This window comes from Perissodus microlepis, chromosome 14 (genome assembly GCF_051167445.1).
Source record: "Perissodus microlepis isolate ML-2025 ecotype Zambia chromosome 14, ASM5116744v1, whole genome shotgun sequence".
Lineage (NCBI taxonomy): Eukaryota > Metazoa > Chordata > Actinopteri > Cichliformes > Cichlidae > Perissodus > Perissodus microlepis.
In genome coordinates this window covers 30,762,950-30,782,524 of record NC_140474.1, presented here as the reverse complement: position 1 = coordinate 30,782,524, position 19,575 = coordinate 30,762,950, and the positions used below count along the sequence as shown (strand labels likewise).

General features: G+C 41.1%; 1 protein-coding gene across 1 annotated transcript in view; it reads left to right on the top strand.

Moving 5' to 3' along the window:
• Nucleotides 1-19,575, top strand: part of pik3cb (phosphatidylinositol-4,5-bisphosphate 3-kinase, catalytic subunit beta) — a 50,308-nt gene that overhangs the window by 8,236 nt on the left and 22,497 nt on the right. The window contains exons 2-5 of the mRNA XM_084950273.1: nt 3,206-3,282; nt 14,380-14,575; nt 16,117-16,345; nt 18,212-18,441. Coding sequence (XP_084806399.1) covers nt 14,417-14,575; nt 16,117-16,345; nt 18,212-18,441 — 618 coding nt within the window. The 5' untranslated portion in view covers nt 3,206-3,282; nt 14,380-14,416. The remainder of the gene's footprint in view (nt 1-3,205; nt 3,283-14,379; nt 14,576-16,116; nt 16,346-18,211; nt 18,442-19,575) is intronic.

Genomic DNA, 19,575 nt, shown 5'->3' with positions numbered 1-19,575 from the left:
GCATTAGGAATCTGTGTGTACCATAGCCTAATCCCTTTTGCGCAAGATGTACACATTACACTTGAGGTTAACGTCACTCACTACTGGGAATTGTTTTCCCCGTGCAGTTATCTTACAAAAATAACTTGAAGCTCAGGTACTTATTTGCTTAAACAAATGAAGTCTTCCTTACATGACTAGTTAGTATCCTGATAATGTAGCTGGAAACTCGTAGCTTCTAGTAAAGAGGCCATTTCAATCAAAATTGCCAGTCTGGAATTTTTATTATTAATTGACTTGAAATTTTATTAATCTTGAGTGTTCTGCTTTCTCTTCTCATCATTTTCAGACATGGTTCTGTTTACGCTCCATTGCTTCATGTGCAATGCCGCAATAGCAAGAATTTGATGATGGGCGTCTTATTTCTGTGCTTGTAATTTAATCATATTTTTAGTTTCTCTTCCAGCGTTAAACAGAATAAAACGATCATTGTTCTGCATTCCATTTCAGTCATACCCTTGTTTTTGTCTTGTTATAAATCCCTTTACAGCTTTCAGCACTCTTCCTTCATCAGGCTCTGCACTGTGTGCAGGGCTTACAGCACCTTGGTTGCCTTCAACACCAGAGGGGAAAACAAACGCCATTAATGTTACAGATTTGATGCTCAAATATCAGTTCTCATGAAATCAGTGATTTGACGAGGCTAGTATGGGCTCCTTTACTCAGTTAAAATGGATGTTTAAGGGGCAAAATCTGGTGCCAAATCTGTTCATGTGTCAGAATAGTTGCTTGGTTATTATTTAGTTAGTAGTTATTTGTCAGGTGTAGTTGTAATCTTAGTGTTCTCACTGCAATTGTTTTAAAGTGGTCTTGTTTACGTGTGCAAGAGGATGGCAGAATGTCAAAATGATATAAGCTTTTTAGTCATTTGAGTCATTTGTCCCTTTTGTCATTTGAGAGAAGAAAATGCCTAAATGCGTGTTACAGATTAAACGCGACATTGTCTGAATTTTCTAGTTCCTGGAAAATCACACGAGTGCTGGTGAGTTAATGAGTCCAAATTTAAGCATGAACTGTGACATTCAACCGGAGATCTGTGCTGAGTGATATCTCTGGAGTCTGCGATTAAACACGTTATTTTCGACTCTGTCCCAAAAACAAACTGGCAGCCACTGGCATTACAGTGAAGTTGTTTTGCGCAGAACAATGAAAAGGCTAAGTTTGGGGTTTGCCCTTCAGCATAAACGTCATCCCTGAATCACTCCATAGTGAACCCTCTGTGCTGGTTTGGAGCTTTCTCCTAAAATCTCAAACACACGCTTGCTGTGTATCATGTGATACTTTGAGTCAAATCCAGTCAAGGAGTTAAACATTGACCATCTCTGGCTTGAGATTTTATCACTGTTAAACAGCACACTTCCTGGAACTGGTCACCCCACGTGCCTTTCTCCTGTATCTGTGTGCGGCAAGTACACACACAACATTTTGTGGTGAAAAGCCAAGTCTTACCTCTTTCTATGAATTTATTCTCTGCACTTTCATAAGTATACTCATTCTTACTTGAAACGTCCGAGTCTCACACACGCTCACTGCAGTTGTTCTTTTCCTAGTAAACAAGAGAGTGTCTTAACCACAGGGGAAAAAACGGAAGTTTACCAGCTTCAGTCATTGTGTGCATTGCGTGTCATCAGTGTGGGGTTTTTTTTTTGTTTTTTTTTTTTTAGATGCTGTATATTTGTTTGCCATATTGCCTGGTTCACATCTTGGCTTCCATAGTTACAGCTCTTTGAACTGTAGACGGTGTACAGATACAGAGACCCATGCATATCACTGCTTGAGGTGTTATATACAGTACAAACAGAGGTCAGGTCAGGAAGTCTTGTTTGAAGGTTTTGAGGTACCACAGAGTTTTCTATATTTTGCCATTAAAAAAGTGGGAAAGAATTAATAAGTCTGCTTTTTGTTTATTTTATTTTACTGAATTTATTTTTTATTTTGTAACACTCCGGATTACGTCTTGAAGGCTTATGCTTACTGACTCTGTTAATTTACCATCTTTTGGGATAAATAAAATGTATCTATCATATTGACCAATATTTTGTTTAAGCATCAAACCTTATCCTTCCACTCACAATAATTTCCCCTGTTTAAACTGATAAAACATATTTAGAATGAGGTGAGTCATCCACTGCTGTTTTTCAGTCATAGTGTTCAAAAGATGACACATGTTCTTGTTGCTCCAGAAGTTACAAATGCCTGCTGGATGACTATTCTTGACAGGCAGTGTGCCTTGTTGGTCAGTCGGTCTCCTCCAGGACCTGGGAGCATGAGGTGTGTTCAGTCGTCATAGAACCGGGGTGTCAAACATAAGGACTAGGGACCAGAATCAGCCCAGAAAAGACTCCAACCCAGCCCACAAATGTTTTCATAGGTTTTACAGCTTTTCCCAGTTATAAATTCCTCCTCATGGCTATTTATAGAAACAGTTAAATGACAGAAATGTTTTATTTTTATTTTTTTACTGATATAGAAAAATCAGTTTGTGCAGTGGATTGGCAATAAAATAAAAATAATAATAATAAGGGAATGATATGCCAGAACTTTTATCTATTATAATTTAAGCCCAAAGAGTCGTGCTTACAGTGCTTTTTTTTCACAGTGTGTGTCGGTTTACAGAAACCGACACACACTGTTGAAATTAACCTTCTTAAACTACGCATTTACTCTGTGAAATAACTTCCTCACACTGACTGATGGGGAGTTTCACCTGTCTGGCACTTCAGCTCAAAGTAGGCTGTATGTGGACCAGGGTGTTAAATGAGTTTGACATTCCTGTCATAGATGGAGGCGGCAAAGGAAAAGATTGTAAGAAAAGGACAGTTAAGAGGGTCAGTAAGGAAGTTTTGGTTTCAGTGCTCAGCCTTTTCTGTTTTATATCAAGTTGCAGGTCAGCTGGGCCATGGAGGTAACACCAGGTTGACAGACTTGTTTATGGTATAATTTCTCACCTACAGGACCCGTCTCGTTCTGTTTCCGTTTTTCTGTATTAAATCCCTTTTTTATATTTCCTGTTTATCTACCATCACCTAAACATTTTTTTAAATTTTTTTTTTTTTTTTTTTTTTTTTTTTTTAACTTTCTCGGTCCACAAAAACAACTACAGAAATGAGTAACAACATTCAGTGCTTTCCCCTCACCCTGACACTTTGTTCTTTTTCTTTATCAGATGCAGTGTCCCAGAAGCTATCCAGATCCCCCCAGCCAGGAGCTGAGCCACAGGAAATAAGTGACTTCAGGAAACTGGTAATACATGTGCATGTAAACATGCTGTATCTTGTAATTCCTTGACCTATTTTACCTGTGATTCTGCTGCTGTGTGCATGTGGAAGAGGAGGAATAGCGCTCTGTCTTAGCTGGAATCTGGGCGAGTAGGCCTCGTCCTGACAGGCGGGGAATGTGTGGAAGCCAGCCAGCATACCTTACTTCCCTGTTAGAGATCAGTGTTACACCATCTTGGTACACTCACTGCTTTTGGTTTATGATCCTTTATATCCTCCTCTCTGGGCTTTATTACTGTGGATCTTGTCTGGACAGTACAACAAAATCAAAGTCGTGCGTTGTTTATTTTCATGTCACTGCAGCTAGGCGTGGTGTTACCACCCCCCCACCCCCTTTGCATCTCACTTGACTTTAGTTAATGTTGTAAAATCATTTAAGGTGCTGCTGGCCTTGGCCATGCAGTGCACTCAGCATTAGTGGTTTAATTTTATCAGTCCAGCCCTGACTGTTTTGTTTCTGTCCTCGCTCATGCCTTCATTTTTTTTTTACAAGTAGACTGAGATGAAGCAGTTTGACAAATTTCTTTCAAAAAGTCTAAAATAAGTGGTCAGAAATTAGTCCTATAGTGAGCCTTCTCAAAAGTTCTCCACTGAGAATCAGCAGATTTGTGATGGTGCTTGCTAGTCCAGGTGATAAATGGGAATAAAATGCAGTGTTTCTCACACACAGGCATTAGACAGGCAGGTTGCCTAGGTTTGTTAACGGCCTGATAAGTAGCTGTGGCAGATAGTTTCAGCATTTTAATCTAATTTCAATCTGTCAGAACAATTCTATCAGTTTACTAGTGAACCTCTCAAGTCCTCTTGGTCTTATTTTGGCTCTTCCCATCTTGTCTGCCCCCTACTGCCTGGTTCCCTGGCTGTTATAGTGGCCCTGGAAATTGTGCAGCTGCTTCTTCAGATACGATCTTATTCCAGGGTCAGACATCCTTCTGCTCTGGAGATCCACTGTGAACTGGCAGGCCACTCTAAGCAGGAGAATAACTGGCTCACGTGCCTCTATACCAGGCTGCACTTGAACACAGCTCCCAGCTGTAGTTCAAGTGGTGGTGGGGTTCATCCACAGAGTTGGACTCCCTGGAGAAGCATCTGACTTTTTCGCAGGGATTTGTTTGCTCTATGTGGTAAATGAAACATTTGCAGAAGAGCAATTCAAAAACAGTTTTAATTAGTAATTCACTTCATGAAGCCTGCTTGTGTCCCCTTTCGCAGCGCACATGTTGTACATACACATGTATGGATATGAACATAGCCCAGGTACAAACACAGTCTAAATCTGCGGGTGTGCAATGATGTGTGCTAGCTGCAAATGCTGACAGAGTAAACACTGGGTTAACTTCCTTGTCCTCTCAATCACAGCACTGCATAACTAGGGTTTTACAGGTGCAGTTTTGACATCTGTCTGCTTAATAACCACATTTCATACTGTTGGTGTCTGTGGCCAGTAATCACCAGTAATTGGTACGGTCGCCTCCTACCTGCACTCCATTTCTCCCCTCCCCCTCATCCTTCACTCCCACTCAAATGTGGAAAAATAGCTCAATCCAATTACTCATGCTGTGTTCCTTCTCCATATCTTTCCACTAACACGACTGTATTAGAGGGTTTCCATGTTTCATCAGAAGTCAGTTGAGGGTCAGTCTGTGCTGACCTTTTTGTTTTTCACAGAAATGACCTCAAGTGTTCTCATTCTTGCTTCAAATATTAACATCAGTGTGGCTATAACCCTATAACACACAATCCTAGGAAGCCCAGCCCTTAAGCTTATTCTTAGGAGTGTGTTTGCTTGGCATTATCGTTATGGCATTGACCTTTCTCCCCGTGGTATTACAGAGGTTGCATATAATTAGACTTGTGTGTGATTTTTATCTGGACAATAGGACGAGAACTTCTGTATTTATCTAATTATAGATGGGTGGAAAGACACAGTGCCCTCGCATGCTACATGATGTTTTCTGTCACCGCAACGTGTGTGTGTGTGTGTGTGTGTGTGTGTGTGTGTGTGGTTAGCATTAGCTTGAGTTCTGTATTAATAGACGCCAAAAAGGATGCAGATGAGCGAGTGTAGAGTCGAGCCGCCCAGACAAACAGATGGATGCATAAACTGAAGAGGCGGGCATCAGCGTGTCATTTACCGGATCTAAGTGTTCCCAGCAACCCAGTCACCTCTACAGTGAAATGATAGCTGGAGCCAAGAAATGTCTTCCATTTCCAGGCTTGTGTGCGTTTCATTCATTGCCAGTGTGTGGCTCTTTGTTTATGAGGGAGATAAATGGCTGGGAGACGAGTGCTGAAAACTCAGCTCTGTTTGTGTGTACAATCCCTGCTACATTTCACAGCAGCTTAGTGTTATATTTGTCCATTTCTTTCCACTGTTTTCACAAAATAATCAGTTGCTGCAGTCCTGTGGAGGCTATGTGACAGGCTGGGGTTTTCATCAAGTCTATTTTCGGGCTTTTCCCTGTGAAAGGATCTTGTTGCAGTCAATTGTTCTTCTGACAGTCACCTGAACCGCAGTAAGCTGTGTTGTTTTGTCGATAAATTTGTTGTTTCATTGAATTCTGTGAGACAAAGTGACCCGACGATTGTACATTTGGCCTGTCATAAATAGAGCTGAAGCAAATGGCCCTCCCAGGGGGCTGTGGTGGAGCTGTCTGTGGGTGGAGGGAGACGCAAAACAAGAATCCTGGGTAAGATAAGAGAAAGCCACATGCAGGTGCTGTAAAAGCAGTGGGAGGTTAGTTTTTTGTAGGTTTGTCTGTTTATTTGCCACATTTATTAACACAGGCGGCAATTACAGCATCGACACCTTAATGCTTAAGTTTGGAGCGTTTCATTCTGTGTGAGGTAGCACTTGTCTTATATTTTCTACAGCTAGTCCAGAAGATGCATAGCAGCATAACGATTTATAAATAAATCTCGGGTATACGGCTACACATCTAAAACTAAATCCAAGCCCTTATTGGATAAAGTGTCAGAAGATGTACTTTCAAGGAAGGTAAGTGTTGTAATCAGTAGGAATAAATTGATCCCAAGTGATATAAATAAGGTGGCCAACATGCTCACTCCCTCATATCATAGCTGTTCATTGTTTCCTCTTTGTCAGAGTTTCCGAGGAAAGCTTTCTCTGTTCTTTTCAAAAACAGAAGCTGTTGTGTCAAATCGAACAAAGGCTAATCCTTATGTCACCCTCACAGAGCAGCTTGTAGAACAGCTAACCACAAAATGGGAAGAATTAGCCGGGCCACCTCCAGTCGGCGTGTATGTCGTCTATGATTTAATGGATGGTGATTCCAAAGAAAGTCAGACTTTCAGGCTTCTGTTATGCAAATTGGTTTAAAGAAAAGAAATAAGGAAGTAGCTTGCTATAAAGTATTCAAAACATACTTGATTCCTGTTTTAATGACATTGTGTGTATTTAAGGAAGAGAACCTAAACACTTTCCATGAGTATGCTTTGTCTGTGTAACGTTTTCTGTAAGAGAAGGGGACAAGAGGTGTAGTACTTTGTCTAGATATGCTTGCGATTAATTTTTTTCATTTCCTCTTTCACAGAATTAGATGGGCAAGGCTAACTCTGTATATAGGGGTTTATTTCCCCTCTAGGGCTTCCTTTTGCCTTTGCGTTAGTATCAGAGCTTGCTTTGAATAGTCGTATGTGGTCGTGTTCAGAGTTTGCATAGATCTTTAGCTTTTCAACAAAGGTATGGTTAGCACCAGCTATGTTTGGGTATGTTGTTTGCATGTCTCATATGAAAGCTGGATTTCCAGTGTTGTATTTAAAGTATCTCTTACAAAGCAATTTATTTACATATGCTGATGACCCCGGTGTGCGTCTGTGAAAGCTACTGAAGGTGTGAGTAAGCCGCCTGAGGCTGCACATCCCACACAGCAAAATATGGCTAGCACTGTGTGACGACGATGCCCCCCCCCCCTTCAGCCTGTGTTTTTTACTGCTCAGTATGTGTTTGTTGGTCTGCGAGGCCAAGCTGGCAGGGCAAGGGCAACACAAGGGCAGTGTTTGTGCAGGGCACGGGACTGGCCTTGGTGGCACACACGTACACATACAAACATGCGCGCACACACTTGGCAAAAACAGAGGCTTATTGTGGACTTCAGGCCCAGTTTGGTCCACCCACTACAGTCACACATTGTGTCACATTTTGCATTTTATCTCTGCCTTTTATCTTTTTATCTCATTGTCTATCACGGATTAGTCTGTTTTTTGTTTTTGTCTCCCCCCCCCCCCTTTTTTTTTTTTTTTTTGAGTCTTTTAGTGAACTCATGAACTTAACATTCCCATTTATTTTCTACTGCACCTGTTTCCCTTTTTAATTCATCATCTTTTCTCCTCTCTTTTCCAGCCATCTCAGAACTGACTGCTTCTCAGACCCTCCTGAATAGTCTTTAACATTCCGTCTTTTTTGCTCTCAGCCCTGAAGTCTGACAGTATAGTCACAGAGATCTGTGCTGGCGCTGCTTGTATTTATATCTGTACGTAACTTGTGTCCGTCCTTATTTGTCTCGTGTCTGAGAAGTGAACCAGGCTCTGTGGAACATCACACTTGCACATCAGACGAGCTCACCCGCTATTCTGTCACCTGCCTCCTCACAGACACCGACTGTGATGAAGCTAAAAAGGTGAACACCTATTCAGAGTTTCAAAATCTTCACTATGCTGGTTTCATTTGTAGTAATTATTGCTTAATGCTTAATATTACTTAACACAGTTGGTATTTTGCAAGGATCAACAGCGTTACAAGACTAATTGTTGGATCTGCACCGCGTATTTGTTCCTTTATTCATTGCTCCCTCCACACTTTGTTGCTTCTGCTACTTTATCTTCTCGTGGAAAACATGCTCAGTGATTCACCAATGTCCCAATATGATGGCTTGCACCACTGAAGCATGATTATGTTAATAATTAACATAAAAATACTTTATTAACATTATTTATTGTTCTCTGGCAGTTGGGCACCTACCAGTTTGTATACTGCTGAACACCAACTGGTGGAATGGGGGTGGACATTTTGCTATGTGGACTCAAGAAATTAGGGTGTGTACCACAGACCATGTGATAATGAGACAACCACTCTCCCCCCGGCATAGTTACCCCATAGGCTTGTTGCATCTTTACATGTATGCGAGTTATAATAAAGTTACATCTTGCATACATGAATATTCAAATGTACATGTTCTATTACTCTCAGACATGCTGAACATGACAAACCTAACCTAAGAGAACCAGCTGTACTTTCATTGAACATATTTGTTCTAGTTGGGATAAAATGTGTCCTCTTTTAAAAGGTACCAGTTGATGAAGGGGGTGAGATTGGAAGGGTTTTGGCTAGATCATCTCTACAACCCATACTTCCACTCAAAATTGGGTTACTGATAAAGTCTCATTGGTTAGAGCAAGCAAAACTGTGATGACTTTCACAGGTCTCATTAATAATGATGCACCAACCAAAGCAAAGATTAAAAACGCTTATAAAGACCTGAGTGTTCATGAACTCAGAGATGACCTTCTCCTAAGGAATGGTCATCCTGCACAATCTAATCTAAAAGTCTTAATGGAAAGATGTAAGGGTACCACAAAAGTCTCAGAAAAAGTATTCAAGCATGTTTCTATGAGCGCACTTCCCAGACATTGTGTGGTGGACACATGGGATACAAAAATGCACTCTAAAAGAAATTCATCACTGCACACCAAAACTTTATAACTGTGAAACATGGTGGAGGGAGCATCATGCTTTGTGCCTGCTTTGCTACCTCAGGACCTAGAGCCTACCATACAGTTACTTAAACAGTGATTTCAATATTGTTTGTAAACCTTGGAAATCCCTTCAAAGCCCTTAAGGCTTGAGCATTTTTTTTGAGCTTGGTTAAGTCATACATCAGAAGGCAAATCTTCATTCCGTTCTTTCTGTTATATTCTGAACATGGAGTTAAATTCCCTGGGGTCTTACTCATTCCCTTTGGGAAAGGAATATGAGAAGAATTATGCATTGATCTAAAAGCAATCTGTGGTGCACAGGAAAAGGATGTTTCCATTGCTGTCTGTCATGCTTCATTTCTCCTCCACTCAGCTAATGACCCGGTCTTCCTGATACACAAATAGAATGCAAGGAGAGCATATTAGACCTTTTTGCTGTCATTCAAACTTGATACCATCTAAACGCAGTATTGCACGGTCACTATTTATCTGGCGGAGTGGCACGTCATGATGTCACAGATAGATGTAGTTTGATGTGGTTGTGCACAGTTGTCACAAGAGATTTCTCAGACGTGGATATTAAAGAAGATGGAGCTTTGCATGTTGTTTCTTGTCTTGTCTGTGATGTAACCGTGTCCTAATGGCTTGGATATGATTAGTGTCAAGGTGGATGAATGGTGATGCAGCATCTGTCACATTGATTCCAGGTTTACTAGTAATTGTCTTTATTGTAATGCATCAGAAAGTTTGGCATAAAGTGGCTCAGTGAAGATGTAATAACCTGTTTATACAAGATGATGGTGTGATCGCGATGTGATGCTCATTTTCTGGCTTCTCTAATATTTATTCATATAGCCTTGAATAAGGCATTGCAAGTGATACCATGTTCAACAGCGATGTTTTGGCCTCATTGGTGGCCAAGATATCACTCTTGAACATACTGTGGAAGGATTTGCTTAATTTACTTTCTATGGAGCTGCATGTGGGCAGAGTGGACACTCTTGTCATATGTTTGACAGATTTTCTATGCACAAGCAAGCATTATTGTGCATATTGTATAGTACATTGCATATACTAGGTATTGTATATTGGGTAGTCTTACTACACAGCAAATGCCTCTTTAAAAACTGTCTCTGTAGTGACCTGTCCAGTCTGTGATTCAGCATCCATCAGCTTTTATGAATGACTAGTTGGGACTTTTTTTCCCTGGTTTGTTTTTTTTGTCACTCACTTCCTGTCTGGTGTCATTATTTCCTCTTTAAGAAGTGGGTGTATACCATTGTGTCACAGGAGCCAGTGACACATGGCGCACTCTTGGCTGACCGGATGTGGTTTGTTCATGTCAACCCTAAAGATACGCTCACTTCATTCATGTTTTCTCCCGGATACAGTATGGATGTCGTCTTGTGACTGAGAATATTGTTTTGCTGGTGAGTTGGTTTCATTTCTGGTCCCTGCTCGTTTCCTATGTTGTGAGGATGATTTGGTTTTATATCATCAGATGAGTCATGTGGACAATGAACAAGAAGGTGTTCGATACAAAAGAAAGGAAGTTGATTTTGTTAGAAATTGAATGCTTTAAAGATTAAGTGTTTAAGTAAGTCTCATACTTGGCACGATACCTAAAAATATTACACCGCTGCATCGCTCAGCAGTCACTTCTGTGGAAATATGTCTGAAGAGTTGTGCACACAAACATGTCTAATCACCGACACAGTCACAGTGTGTCACAGTGACCGTTATGCCTGAATGTGTATTTACCGTCTACAGCCACCACCTATGTCCACTCCTAATGACAGTAAGCAGTAGTACTACTTCTACTACTACTTCATGGGTGAATCACAGCCAGGGCTACACACCTCAGCTGACCACTTATCCACACAGCCGCCAGATAAACTCCTACTACAGATCTTAACAGCTTTTCAGTCAACCTACACACAGACTAGACTGTGTAGCTGATTCAAAGCAAGCGTTAAAGTTATGAAAAACAGTTGATTCATGCCTGGCTCTGTGGTAGCATACCAGTCTGTAATACCTGAGGTAGTCATTTCCTGTTGTTTTTTTGGCTTTTTAAGTAAACATAAAGGCATTCCTTTTTAATAAATGGGTTATCTCCCACTGCTGATTCAAATTTCAGGGGTTTTTTTGCTATCTGTGATATGAATGTTTTGTCTATGGTTTGTGTGGAGGGAATAATCTTTGTTATATTCTACAACTTCTCAAGCTGAGTTTCATTCTGTGCCATTGTGGTTTGTGGCTGAAACTGAAACAAGAAATGTGGTGCAGGTGCTAATATGCAAAGTAGTACCGGTATACCAAGAAGTACACTGCTGGCATCAGTGCTGAAGCTGTTTGCTTACTATAACTATATATATAGACTCTCATTTAAATAGCACCAAATCACTTTTTCAATGTATCAATGTGCCCTTTAGTTTATAAAATATATGAAATCTATAGAAAATTGCCAAGCCTAAAGTGATGTTTAATAGTTTTTGACCATGTTGGGGTTTTTTGTTTTAGTTTTTAAAGAAGCTTGTTTTTAATCTTGTGCACAGTCATGCCCACATGGACACACGCGTACACACTGCATGCCCAGAAGTGGAAAAGCTGACTCAGGCAGCGTCTGTCTTGCATATATTTGTCTGTATAGTCATTTACGGGAGCACAGTGGTTTGGAGTGGAGAGGTGAAGAGGTCCTAGATCCTCTTTGTGAATCTTTATTTTTAGCACAGTGTGAAGGAAAATGTGTCACAGGACCCTTAATCACCAGGCGTGACCTTTTACGCATACACCATTTATTTAAGCCCTGCTCCTTTTCTTTTTAATTACTTGTACACAGAGATGCACAGACACACTCACTTCATTGTAGAGAGCCTCACAGGCTTCTTACTGTTAAACAGAGAGAGCTTTAGAAAGCGAGTGCTGAGTAATGCCAGTGTTACTGTTAAATGCATCTGGGCATGAAAGCCATCACAACATTCAGACTAGTTCAGAGGAAGCAAAGGTTCACTTTGTTTCTTCTGTGGTGTGAACTCAGTGATTGCTTGGTTTGGTTGTGGTGTCTGCTAAATATCAAAAGTTGTTAGTCAGGGTTCTCCGTTACCTTTTTGTTAATGAAATAAAAAAAAATCGTAACAAAGGAATGACTTCTCTTCTTTTACTGGTCTCCTTTGATTTACCCACAAACCCTGTTCCCAGTGCATTGGCAGCTGTCTGATCAAAAGACTAAAGGATTCTGGGATGTGAATAGACTGTAGCTGTGTTCTTCCCAGGCAATTTCTTTTGTTTTCTTTTTTGTTTTGTTACATTTGTGAGAGGTTAATTCCAAAATAAAGAAACGTTAGACAAGGAATATCCATTTGTGCTTTGTTTTTTGAAAGTGTTGCCTAATAATCGTCCTCATATTGCACAGAAAACGAAGGGCATCCAAGTAGGATCATATTTCTGCACCTCCAACCATCAGGAGTCATCAGAGTTTGCCTGTGGAGTTTGGGAATGGAGGCTAACATCGTGATGCGTTGTTTACTTAGCCAACTTTAGGCCAACTGGATGTGCCCCTTCAGGCTTCTCTGTTTGTTGCCACATGAAACGCTCTTTCTTTAACTGAGCTTGCAAAGCCGCTTGTTCTTCTCTGATCCTCCCGCTGAAACCTGACCTGGCAGCAGACCTCTGGCTGACTGCCACCACATCCTCAATAACCCTGCTCACCTGTGTGTGTGTGTGTGTGTGGTATGTGAGAGCGAAAGCGGCTGAGTGTGTCTGCATCACAGCAGGATGAGACTGTATTCAAGCTGTCTGCTGTGAAAGTGTCATTTTTGAAGCATATAATTAGAGAGAGGGGTGTTACATGCGTAGATGAGCTTGCACATTGCACTCGTTCATCCATCCCTGATAACATGGTGCTGTGCTGTCAGTGTTTCAGACAGACATGGTGTCAAGTTACTCGTGTTTGTAACTGCGCACCTTTGTGGCATAACAAGTTTGCCATTGTCTGACCTGTGACTGTTAGTCTCAGTGGCTACTTGTGGTTTTCTGTTTGTCGTGTGAGAACACGACAAGGCAATAGTCTATAGTTCCAGAGCATACAGAAACACGCACGAGGCTGATTCCATTTACATGGTTGATCATGTTAAATGGCTGGGATCGTGGCTCCAAATGGACCGCAGATATTGCACCACACTCAGACACGTGGTGAAATGGTTGCTCATATATGGCTTGCATGAGCACTTAACATAGAGGAGAAAGGCCATTAGAGGCAATCAGAGCTGTTGTTTTTAATGGGCTGATCGAGCTGGAATGGAGATGGCCCTGTGGCCTGGAGGAAGAGTTAATGTCCCGGGCCACTCGAGGACAATGTAATGAGAATGCAGGTGGAAGTGGTGCGATGTGCAGCTGTGGTGGAGGCAAAGGCCCAAATGGAAACCAGATTGTGGATTTTTTTTTTCTGTTTTGTTTTTTTAACACTAGAAGATGGAAACTCACTTATGCCATCTGTATGGAACTTTACGAGGTAAACGGGGTGGGTGCATGAGTAATGAACTGTTACAAAAATAGCCTCACCATGCTCACTTTCACTTTGGCACCAGCCTCTGAGTCTACTGACATATTCAGTAAATGTCTGTATACATGATTCATATTTGTGTGCATTCCTATGCATGCAGAACCCCGTTGCGAGTGTTTTCATTGTATGTGTGGTTTGTTCCGGAGGCACCAGATTGTCAGATGAGGGGAAGGCAGGCTGAACTTTTGTTCTGTTTGCTTAGTGGGCATTCTTCTGCACTCTGGCCCTCTTCCAAATTAAAGCAGCGGCCTCCCACTGGACTTGGCGCAGCGCTTCCGTCACAGGGACACAGTGACACTGAATCATCTGCGCCTGTCAACTTCTCGCTAATGAATGTATGAGCGTAAAAACGGCACAATAGTGGGGCGTGTTTGTGTGTGTGTATAACTGGAACTCTGATTAAAAAGTTGGTGTTGTTGTTTGGTGAGGCTGGATTGTGTTTGGAGTTTAAGAAGCAGTTTTGTTTTTTGTTTTTTTTGTTTTTTGTACAAATGCCAGTTTAAACTTGTGACAACTGTTTGCTGGGTTGTTGAAATGCAGTAAAAGTTTAATGTGTGTACATCTTTTATTCTTGAAAAGCCTTAAACATCTCCTTTTGACCATATTCAAATCTCTTACATCAGTTTGAAAATGCTGTCAGCTTGTCCCTTAAGTTAGTCGAGCTTATTCTGGGTTAGGTGAGGAATTACTCATTATTTGGCATCTGTTAGTTGTTTTTTTTTCTTTTGCTTTTTACAGTAGTTTTACAACAATGAACTTAAGTGTACAATTTGTTTGTCTCTCCAGGTCCTTATGGTTGAGGTGGTGTTAACTGCCTCTTGCCATGCCTCCCGCCATGACAGACCTCCTGGACATATGGGCGGCACACTCACCTCTGGCCGGACACGCTCCGGACCAGATCACTGTGGACTTTTTGCTTCCCACTGGTATTTATATCCAGATGGACGTTCCACGCGAGGCTACAATTCAGCACATCAAACTGGTGAGTGTCACTGGGTTGGTGACTGCACAGGTTTCCTAAGCAACAAGGTTATTTAAAGTTTTTGTTTTGTTTTGACCAGTGTTAATATTACACATCAACTATTTAAACATCTTTCAGTATCCTGCTCTGTTTGCATACTATCTTTACACTCATTTTAACTGTACTGTACTCTGCTTTGGTAACTATTGTCCATGATGTAAATATGTAAAAATTGTGTTTCTGTTCTGTGTCCTGTTCTGTTTGTATATCTGTTTTTTGTTTTTGTTTTGCTGCGGATACAACCAAATTTCCCCTTGTGGGACAATTAAAGGATTATTCTATTCTAAATACTTAATCAGTTCATATAAAAATAAACTGGGAACCTACTTTGAGGACTTCCTTTGCTTATTGTGTAGTTGTTCCTGCATGCCTGTAGGCGTGCTGTCACATTAAGGGAAAACAGAGGCTGCAGCCCAACATTCAGACAGCTGGTCAGTCAGTCAGACATTATCCAATGCCTGTTTTGACAGAGGTGATTGTTGGGGCTGGCAGAGTGTTTTTCTGTTTGCAAATGGCTCGTGATGTCAGCTTATAGGTGATGAGGCCATATGTGAGTGGAGGTCAGAAGTCACAGACGTGATGAGGTTCAAAACTCTAAGAAAATAACTTTGAGGCATGTGTTGTCAGCGTAGGTGTTTGTGTGCGTGTGGCCCTCATTCACAGCACAATCAGATTCCTTCTGTAATGACTGACTGTATGAGAACAGATACTCAGTCCTAAGCTGTACCAGCTCCTGCAAAGGTAGCATTTATTGCTCTCAGTACAGGGATGTTTATTGGATTGCGCAGAATTTTTATTTTTATAATTCTGGTGTAAAACAAACATGTGCTGCACTGAAACACAAAGTCATTATTTCCCCAAAAAGGGCACCATTTAAAGCCTGAGGAGGTGGGTTGTTGCTGTGTGTACAGAGTGTCTGCTATTCATTGACCGCAAGTCCTGATTTCTCTCTGAAATTCATGGGTATTTGAAATATTTTTTTTTTTCACTGAGGTCTGCGTCCTTGCACACTGGTATAAACCCATACACGGACGTGTTTGCTCACAAAAGCAGTTCAGAGAAAGTAACTGTGGGAAATGTTTTGAGTGTTTGTAAAGACCAAACTGTGGAGAGGAGAGAGGAGGCTTGTTCTGTTTTGCCAGAGTGCATCTCTTTTTCCTCACAAAAAGACTCGCTCTTTGACACCCATCCTGTGATCAGGCTGTGAGGGGCAAAGGGGCATGAAGTGTACCACCAGGGGCTGGCAGGCAGGGGAGTCGTACTCTGATTGCCTCACCCAGAAACTGTGTTGTAAAGATATGAGTCACGTCTATTCCTCATTCTTGAAAATGCTCTCAGCCTTGTTTTATGAAACTGTCACATAATGTGATGTTGTTTATTACAGTTGCTCATTTTATGTAAGATTTATTTAATATGGGCTAATGGCTACAATAAAACTCACCATGTGATTTTTGTGGGGTAAAAATACCTTAGTGGAACATATTTGTTCTTCTCCCTTCTAGCTCTTATGGAAGCAGGCTCAGAGCTTCCCACTGTTTCCTGCACTCGGCGAAATGGAGAGCCACATGTTCGAGTGTGTCAACCAGGCAGCCGTACACGAAGAGCTGGAGGACGAAACACGTCGGTTGTGCGACGTTCGCCCCTTCCTGCCCGTTCTCAAGCTGGTGATGCGCAACTGTGGTCGAGCAGAGCGCCTGTTGGACTCCAAGATCGGCGTGCTCATCGGCAAGGGTAATGCAGCATCGCTTTTAAGACTCTAGCTCGGTTTGAAGCAGTACATTATCACACAAGATTTCTCACATGCGTTCCTCCGCTCCGGATAGATTCCTTTATTCTCCGTGTTTGACATTTCCAATAAAGAAAAGCACTTAAGAGCTGGTAAATGGGACTGTAAATCTTTCCTACCGCACAACGAGCCGTTAGCACCTCCTCCAGTATGCTAAGCAGCTCTCCCACTCAGCACGCTCTCCCATGCATTCAGACCCAAGGCTCCTGTGCAGATGGCTTCTATCACTAACTGATAGAGAAGCGTGATGTTTGACTGGACGTGTTCCTGACATGCCTTCCATCACATGTCACTTTGCATTTTCTCTGACGATTAGGCCTTTTTAAAGAACACAGGGGCTCTGTCATTACTGTATAACAGCCCAGTCCTCTGAGGTGATTAACTATTTGGAGGAAAAGCGGTGTTAAGTCTTTCACCTTGCTTCATGATCAACACTCAGTTTGTTTATCATACATGAAAGAAGGCACAGTAACGTTGAGTTTCGGGAGTGATTCCTGAAAGCAGGCATAAACGCATTACAGCGGGCTGCAGGTAAAGTATAGTGGAAAGTCTTTTCAGAGATTTTAAAGGCAAAATGATGCCGTGACTAGTGAAGAGAATAACAGAGGTTAATCAGTAATGAAAGGGAAGTAGTGTAGCCCCATTGGATTATTAAACAGACAGACACATTCAGCATTCTTCCAACCAAGAGATTAAGGATTGGAAGTCCTTTGTTCTTCAAAGAAGAAGAGAAGAGGCTCTGAGTGTAATTGATCAAGACTCAGGTGATATTGATATTCTTCCCCCCTGACTCCACTTTGGTCTGACCTGATCTCTTAAAGGCTTTTGAAAGAGTAAAGCGGTGTTTCAAAGGGAACCCCACAGGCTTGTCTAGAAGGTCAACACACACACACGCACACATGCACACATACACGTGTCAACCATGTTTTCCCCCTCCAGTAATGCAGCCACACAAACTTGGTCTACACAGCTAATGTGCTTCAGAGCCTTCTTGAATGCTGAGGGTCATATGAATGTTAAATGCCTTTAAATGTCAACATGTTTTCATTACTCAAGAGTGAATGAAAAGTACCCTTTTAAAAAAAAATATAATAATAATCCAGTGATAAAAGCAGAGGGTGGACTGTGATCAGCCCAACAGCAACTTATACCTCTGTGTGTGAATATTAAGGGGCTCTGCTGTAATCCAACATGGAGACAGTCATCATTTTATGCACATTCATTACTGCTGGTGTCTGGCATCCCACAGGTGGTTGTGCATTTTCTATTAATTTTAAAGCCTCTGTGTTCAAGTGTGTTCACCATCTTCCTACTCATTTCTCTTATTTCAGAAGTTTCGTACTGACTTTGGTTAAAAATGCTAATTAATTTTGTTCCATACTAAGAGTCCACATTGCCATTTTTAATAAAAACTCAACTTGACCATTATCAGTCTTTAAATTGAACCTGTTATGCTTTGTATGATGTAAAAGAGAGGGAATATCTTTACTGTTCCTCTCAAGCAGATGGCCCCCACAATGTGCTGTTCAAACCTTCTGTTTGTGAGTCAGAAGAAATAAATAAACTGGCTTATAGGGAACAGCTGGAACAGCTTGTTTCAGTAGATGAACTGAAGGGCTGCAAAGTTGTTGATGAATTGGTTTAAGTCAGTTATTTTTTTTTTTTTTTTATGCTGATTTCTTGTAACATTAAGAATCATCAATTTAGATTTGTAGACAAATTACTGATATCCAAGTGCCCCTCTTTCTTAAAGTGGTGGCACAGCTTTCTTTTGCAACGTTGTAACGGTGTCCTTTACTCGTGTTCTCTAGGTCTCCATGAACTTGATGCCTTAAATGACCAGGAGGTGAAGGATTTTCGGAGTAAGATGTTTCGGATCAGTGAAGAGAGGATGCAACAAATACAAATGATGGCATTCTCGGAGTGGGTGCAAGCCTGCTACTCCCCACAGCTGGAGCCTGCGGCAGTGACCGCGATCGCAGCCGGAGTCAACGATGCACTGGTGGACCTGAAAGTCATTATCCACTTTGACCAGTCCCAGGTGAGGGTCTGTAATGCAGAACAGTGCAGGGTAGCTTAATCAGTGGCAGTTTATGTAGGATAAATAAAAAGGATACACTGAACTATAGATGCAGGAGGTAGAGCAGGTCTGCTAATCAGAAGGTTGGTGGTTCGAGCCCTGGCTGCTCCAGTATGGATGCCAAAGTATCTTTAGGCAAGATACTGAACCTCAAGTTAGTCCTTTGGAGTGTGAATGTTACATAGAAAATTTGGGTATAAAAAGCATTTAAAAAATGCCTGTAGAGTAGAACAGAAAACTAGTCTTTATTAGTTTAGTCTGTGTTTTTTTTTTTTTTGTTTTTTTTTTTTATTTATTATCAAAGAAGGCTACTTTTTCATTTCATTCAGATGCATAAACATGGGTTGGAATAAATGAGTCCTGCACAGCTTTATAGCCATTCTGTTTCAAAATGGGCCTAAACAGGATAATAGATGTTTTTACCTTCACTTCAAAATCATTCTGTAAAAAAGTGTTTTCTTTATTATAGTCCTATAATTTCATAAATGCAAGGTTTGTGATGAAAAACGCAATCATGTAGTTCACAGGTTGCAGCTTTCTTTAGAACACCTCATCCAGTCTGGTCTTTCTATCACAATCGCTGAACCTCTTACGACTGTCCTCTTTTCAAAACATCAGCTTTAATCATTTTTACAGCATCAATAAAACCTGTTATACTTCCTCTCAACAGGCTCTGCACTATCGGTGTAAGAATAAGTCAAAAAGAGAACATATTTTGGATGATCTTAGACCTTTCCTGAGGGTTTTGACAGCTCTGACATTAATTCTTAATTTCTATTTTTAAAACAAGTTCATATAATGTATCCTTGTGTTGCTTCATTTTGTGCTTATATTGCACGATGCTGAGAAGGATCCTCAGTGAATTGTGGCTAATTTATATATCTATTCTATCATTTTTCTACTGCAATCGGCAAGAGTAGACAAGACACTTGAGTAATATTTTTGGTGTTGAAAAGAGATAGCATGAGTGCTAACGAAGAAGCTGTCTTTGTTTTGTAATGAGCTTTACAATATACGTGTAAAGTTTTGTCTGTTCAACATCTCTGCATACATAATGAATTGAGAATAACCGTGTGACTTACTGCTCCACTACAG